Source organism: Falco rusticolus, chromosome 3, assembly GCF_015220075.1.
Source record: "Falco rusticolus isolate bFalRus1 chromosome 3, bFalRus1.pri, whole genome shotgun sequence".
Taxonomy (NCBI): Eukaryota; Metazoa; Chordata; class Aves; order Falconiformes; family Falconidae; genus Falco; species Falco rusticolus.
Genome location: NC_051189.1, coordinates 74,269,181 through 74,275,620, shown reverse-complemented (window position 1 = coordinate 74,275,620; position 6,440 = coordinate 74,269,181). Strand labels below are relative to the sequence as shown.

General features: G+C 35.9%; 1 protein-coding gene across 1 annotated transcript in view; it reads right to left on the bottom strand.

Annotated features, from left to right (window-relative positions):
- The window catches only part of LPCAT1 (lysophosphatidylcholine acyltransferase 1), a 68,320-nt gene that overhangs the window by 10,599 nt on the left and 51,281 nt on the right, over positions 1 to 6,440 (bottom strand). The window contains exons 11-13 of the mRNA XM_037379824.1: positions 5,562 to 5,715; positions 4,586 to 4,684; positions 1,160 to 1,298 (exon numbers count right to left, since the gene is read on the bottom strand). Of these exons, the coding sequence (XP_037235721.1) occupies positions 1,160 to 1,298; positions 4,586 to 4,684; positions 5,562 to 5,715 (392 nt within the window). The remainder of the gene's footprint in view (positions 1 to 1,159; positions 1,299 to 4,585; positions 4,685 to 5,561; positions 5,716 to 6,440) is intronic.

The following is a 6,440-nucleotide window of genomic DNA, read 5'->3' as shown; positions in this document are numbered from 1 at the left end:
GATGCATTTGACCTTTTTCAAGAAACACAGAACTTTTATATATAAAGTACTTAACAGTGGTAGTAGTTGCAATTATATATTAGAAACACTCGAGTGCAAACTGATTCATCATAATCAAAACAGTTAAGCACATTCAGTGAATCCAACTGAGTATCTATTTTTTTTCCTGCATCTAACAAGGAAAAAGCAATCAGCTATCAGTCTAAAATGGGTCTGGCTTGCAGTAGAAGCACAAAAGCATTTCGTTTTTTCACATGGATGCTTGAAGCCCATCCCAAGGATCTATTCCTTTTTGCAACACCCCATGTGTGCATCATATTAACAACTATGAAAATATAGCCTTTTTTGGGAAAGGTCATTCTGATAGTTAGCCCAACTAAGGTAAGACAAGTATAATAATTCAACCAAGAGTACCAAAGATGCTCTTACAGTCACCTTAAGCATAATCATTTTTGCATGGGAATGACTAGAATATTTACTGTAGATCCCATTCCAAGTAATTCTTTAAAAAACTACTGTATCTTTTCAGAAAATAAATTCAGAAAATTTGAAACAGTTGTTCACACAAGTACAATAGTCTGTATCCAAATCCATCTCCTGACAACTCTGCCAGGAACCATCCCTCAATGTTTTATCAGTACTGGATCCAAATGAAAAATCTCAAACTCCAGAGAGGACTGAATTGAACAGGGTAATGTTTCTGACAGATCTCAGTAAGTAGACATTTTGGATCTTGCTGGAACAAGTTCTGAAGATATTAAGGAATATTTATCAAACTTATACACAGCAGAACCCAAAGAAAAGTGCTTGGGATCCTATTTGCCTCAACAGCACAGAGCTATCTTAAACATAGATACTCACACACATGGAAGTCACAGAACAGAATATGCTGAAAGAGCTAATCTAGGTATTTTGTCTGACAATGTAGAAGGGGAAACCTCTGCAAAACATGCAAACCTGACATTTGATATCAAAGGTGAAACTTGAATATGTTTTCTAAAATGGAAATATACTTTGTCTGCAGTGCTTTTATAATTGTTAAAGTCAACAAGTTAACTAAAAGGTTAAGTTTAATAAAAATATAACTGGTTTGTATATCAACATGAGTTCACAGAACTTTGGTATTTTGTGACAGTTAAGATCCACTTAAAATACTTACCATATTTAATCTCTCCTTTTTCTTCTTCATCTACAGCTCTAAAAAGATGTGTAACATTAATCTGTGAAACACCCATGGCAGTCTTCAGAATACAAGCCAAATCCTCTGCTGTTATAGTTTCATTTTCTGACTGGTACAGCTATGAATCAAGACAGCAAGATAAATCATTGCAAAGCTGAATGCTAACTCCTATAAACAGCAACACAAGCTATGCAAAATTAGAATTTGGTATTGGAAATTCTAGTCACTCTCAGATTGCTGTGATCTACTAAGGATTTCTCATTAGTTTGCGTAAAAGACAGTATTGCCTATTGGTTTAACCTGTGTATGCTTAGAAAGTAAAGCTTGCTATATTCAGGAAAAAAGTTATGTTTACATGTCCAACCCGTGGCATTTCAGCAATATTCAGAGACAAGACTGTTTAAAACTTAATATTTTGCAGACAATTAAGAAAAATTTTTAGTCCATTGCGCTACATGTCCGAACTTCAAGAGAGTCTGTGGAATCAGGAGATACATTTAGGTCAACCTAAAGCAGGTACTGTTTCCACATGGTCAGATGTAAAATTCAAGATTCCTTTCACCAATATCCAACTGATTCAACAGTCAGTTTGCATAAAATGCCAACATCTAAATGGCTTTGTATTAATCAGGAGAATCCTACTCCAAAAAGTGATGGGCCTATAATTTTCTGCAAATGCTTGTTCAAAATTCTAGGAAATAATAATTTGCATATTCCTAAGTCCTGAAACAAAGAGTTTCCTCACAAAAGAGTTAGCTTCACTATGGACAGGAGACTGATAACTAAAAATAGTTGTTCACAGTCTCACTATCTTCCTATATCTACAGTGTTTTCCCCTGGAAAAAGGGCCCAAGTATTTCAAAACATCTGTAACAAACAGAACTTCATCATATTTTCTAAAGTAACTTAATTTGCCTGTGCAATGGAAATTGAGACAGAAGAGGTTTTGAAACATCCTTGTCTCATTTTCAAGCTTGACAACACTGCATTCAACAATACTGAACCATGTAAAAAATGCTATTTTGGAAAATTCCTGTTAGTTTCTACATATCATTGAGAAGGTGGGAACTGATGAAATTGAACAATACAGGCATAAGTATGTATTCTTCTCACAAACAGAAGTTGCTGTCACAAGACAATGGCTATATTTTATTCCTCAATAGAATAAAAAAGTCAGAGGAATAATAAAAAAAATAGTGAAGTACTATGGAAGACTACATTCATGCTCAAATCAGGAATCTTTGTCTTTTTCTCTGAGCACCAAACTTGCACATTGTTTCACAAGGAGTAGGGGCCAGGACAAGACACCTGTTTACTTAAACTTGCTATATTTTGACAGACCAAGTAGTCAGAAGATGATACTTGATGGTAAGGCTCACAAACATTACATTGGCAAGATTTGCAACACACTTTTGTTTCCTTAGCAATTAGGAAGGGAGAATGCACAGCACTTATACTGCAGTGCTGCTCTTTGACTTCATTGCCATAATCCCCCGTTCTGTTTTAATTGCCTACTGCTTTAGAACTCTGGTGGCTTAGTAACTCCTATTTTTCAAGTTCTTCAACCATATACTAAACACTTCCACTTGGAAAACTTGTTCAGCTATGTGAAATGTTGCACTTTATCCCTGAAAACAAAAAGCAAGGTGCTTTGCCAAAAGCAGCACATGGCAGAGGACAGCAACTGTTTGAAGTCACACATTCATGAACTGGCTAGACTCTTCAATAGCTCCCAACAAGCTGTATGAATATCTTACTGTACCTGAACCCAGGAAAGGGGAGGAAGAAAGGATTTTTAAAAAGTTCTCTTTACCTTTTTTCAAGAATACTGCAAGCAAAATTTCCTCATCTCAAGACTTTTTTTTAACCTTTCCAATCATCATTAGCATGATAAAATGAGCCATGCCTTCTTTCCCTTGCTGAGTGCTTCCTCTTCTTCATACATACACAGAACTTCTTTGCAGTTCTACAGCTAACTTTGTATTTTGCAATTAATCAGGGAACTCAAAATGATGTATTGAGTTGAAGAATAGAGCAGATAGTGAAGAACAGATTTTATTTTTTTTGTTAAGAAACAGTTCTATTAAAGTTAGGTGCTTTCAAAAAGCAAATAATAACCTAATCTGAGCTTTTCTTCTCCTAAAATAGTAACAGTATATTGCCCATTATGTGTCATGACATCACTGAAATACTGCTCAAAAGCCATATTCAAGTTTACTTTTAAGCTTATTCATTTTAGTATGAAGACAGAGCTGATCAAACAGCACCTGACCATTCTCTATGCCATTATATAGATCAAATAAAATAAGCAAGAGACTTTTCTGCTTTTCCCTCAGAAGTAGCAGTAAGTAACAGCAGCTATTACGGGGCAGATTTTCACAATATCTGTAGGATATAAATATTTTTGTTCCTGCTTCCTCCTTTGCCAAAATTGTTTCACACTGGCCAAAGGGTAAGAATGATAGATGTGTATGCTCAACATTCACAGAAGCCTCATTTCTTTAGTAAAACATAGAATACAGGTATGCTGAAGAACCTGAAAAAAGCTACTCAGAAAATAAGGCTACCACGTAGTACCATGCAGTTAATGTTCTCAACTCCATGCATTCACCAGTGATGACAAGATCAAGAGTTAGCACTATTCAGTTTCAGTAACTCTAAAGATCACGTGAGTTCGAGGCAAAGGGAAAAGCCAACACAGGATGCAGCAAAGTTTGCATGTTGGAATAGCAACATTAAAGAAATTAGAGTAAAAAGTAATAAATCAAGGTGTCCGACAAAACCACTGGAATTACAAACATTAAGTATTACCACTGTCATTTTCCCAAAAAGCCTGCATTAACCATCTATGCTGATGCTGCAACAAACCACTGAGGCTAGAACAAGACCAGGAACGCTTCTGGGGAAGCATAAAGTCTGGGCAGAGACCGTAGGACCAACACAGCAACATGGTAAGACTAAGAGGGAAGAAAATCTTATCAGGATGACAAAAGGGGGTAAAAAGATTAATCTCTATTAACATGTAGGAAAAGTTTTAAAATACTTCATTAACTTGAAAAATAATGCTTGATTGAAACATTATAAAAGTAGTAAGCACGACTCATTAGCCTTTCGTTTAGAGGAATCAATACAAAGGACTTCATGTTTGAGACTCAAGGTGCTGAAAAAGGTTCTACCAGAGTACCATGGAGAACTAGTTCAAACTGCAAACTTCCATCATTTTACACAACTTAAACTTGCAGTGCATTCCCTCTGAACATGACCTCTTAATCACATTTCCATTACTGTTATTTTAAAATGGAATTAAGTATTAAAAGAGCATGTGAAACAAGCTTCTGTTAAGTCTAGTGGCAGTATTTTATTTTTTTTAAAGTATACTACATAGTGGAAGAAAATGCCGCTTACCTGAAATGCCAACTGAATTGTTTCCAGAGTTTTGGAAGGTTTACAGACAACTGACAAAGCAATGACAAATTCCCGAATGTCAATTATGCCATCTTCATTCTGTGAAGGAAAATGTCAGCTCAAAACACTGCAATTTGTCTGAGAACTTTCATAACTAACAGTTGCTAAAGATGCAAAATATTCCGGAAGATCATTACAAAAAAGTCTCACTGAAATGGAATTCAGGGCAAGAACCTGGGTCAAAGCTCTGCGGGCTCTTTTCAGAGTCTCAGTCAGCAGTCACAATTGAAAGATTCTTGGAAGACAGTGTTGCTACTGTCACCCTTCACTTGCATATTTAAGATTTTTATGTTAAACCATCTGAATTACTGGGTCAAAATTAAAATCAGAGAACCAGAAGACAAGGTAGCCAAATTTAAGCCCTGAATACATGACATCTGCTCTCTCGTCTAACAGAGAACACTGTGGACATATCCATCTCTTGGTCCAAACAGCACCTCATCCAAAGATAATAGCCATCCCCCCTATCCTGACTCATTGCCAGAGGAATGAAAAACTGGCTCATTTGTCACCTTCCTAGGTCCTTCGGGTTTCAGACATCCTAGAAGAACAAATCATTTATTTACAAGTTAAGGGAAATATCAGCTAATAGGCATTGCATTCAGTTGCAACAAGCTGCAGCAGAGGTTTAGCCTGAAACCATCTTTTTTCTCTTCATATTTTGCATCTAGAAAGAAGATCAGTTTTGTCCAACTAATACTCCTTTTAATTTCTACCTGAATGCATGCTTTTAGCTGACGACAGGTGTCCTTACCTTGCTGAAAGGGAAATGCAGCAGACAAATACTGCAGTGAAGTGCTCAAAAGTACTTAGTGCTGGCCCAAATCAGACTCAGTGAATTCAACTGGAACAGAATTAGGCTAAAGCAGAGTTTACCAAAAGTAGTATAATTTTTAAACACAATGTTGTTTCTTACCTCGTCAAAAAGTGCAAACATACTTTCTAATGTGTGAGAAACTGGAAATTCCAAGTATGCTGAAAACTCTTTAAGGTCAACCTTTTCTTTTTTCATTTTCATGGCAATTCCAGCATATTTGTCAAGATCATCTTCAAGTGTTTCTGGCTTCAGCCTAGAAAGCATATTATTTTTTCCACATTTTAAAAATAAAAACCCAGTTTAACAATACAACTTCCAATATATCAAATGAAACAATGGATGATAATGGTGTAAAGCTTTACAAAATCTGGAATCAGAATTACTAAGCAACTTTATTATAAAGTCATGTATTCCTGTAATTTTAAGTCTCCTGTTAGTTCTTGAACTGTATTATAAATTATGGCAAGGGCTTAGGAACCCTGGTCAATTTTATGTAATTTATTCTACCTTGATTATAAACCGTATGTGTAAGCAGTTCAACATGAACAAGAAACACAGTCTAGAACCAGCTAGTAAGAAAAAACAGGCATTGAGAACTAGGTAGGATTTAGGTCACCTGGATATGGCCCTATTGTAGGACAGTAACATAAACCAATTACAATTCCAAATTTACTAGTGTTACTGAACAGGAAAGACCTGATGCAACTTGCCTAGAAGAAATCAGGGATTGCATAATACAGATTATACTGTTAATCCTGTTTGTCAGTCCTCATTTTTCACATTCAGTCCAGAGTTGGACACCATTATGAGGTGACCCAAAGTTATAGCAGTTAATACAGCTACAGAAATTCCCTCAGTCCTTCTGATTGCCGAATCAGACTTGGACCATTGAAAGAACAGCTTTAGATTTATGCAGGTATCTACTGCACAGTTAGTTGGTTGGTTTTGTTGTTTTTTTCCCTTAAGTCAAGCTTTCAG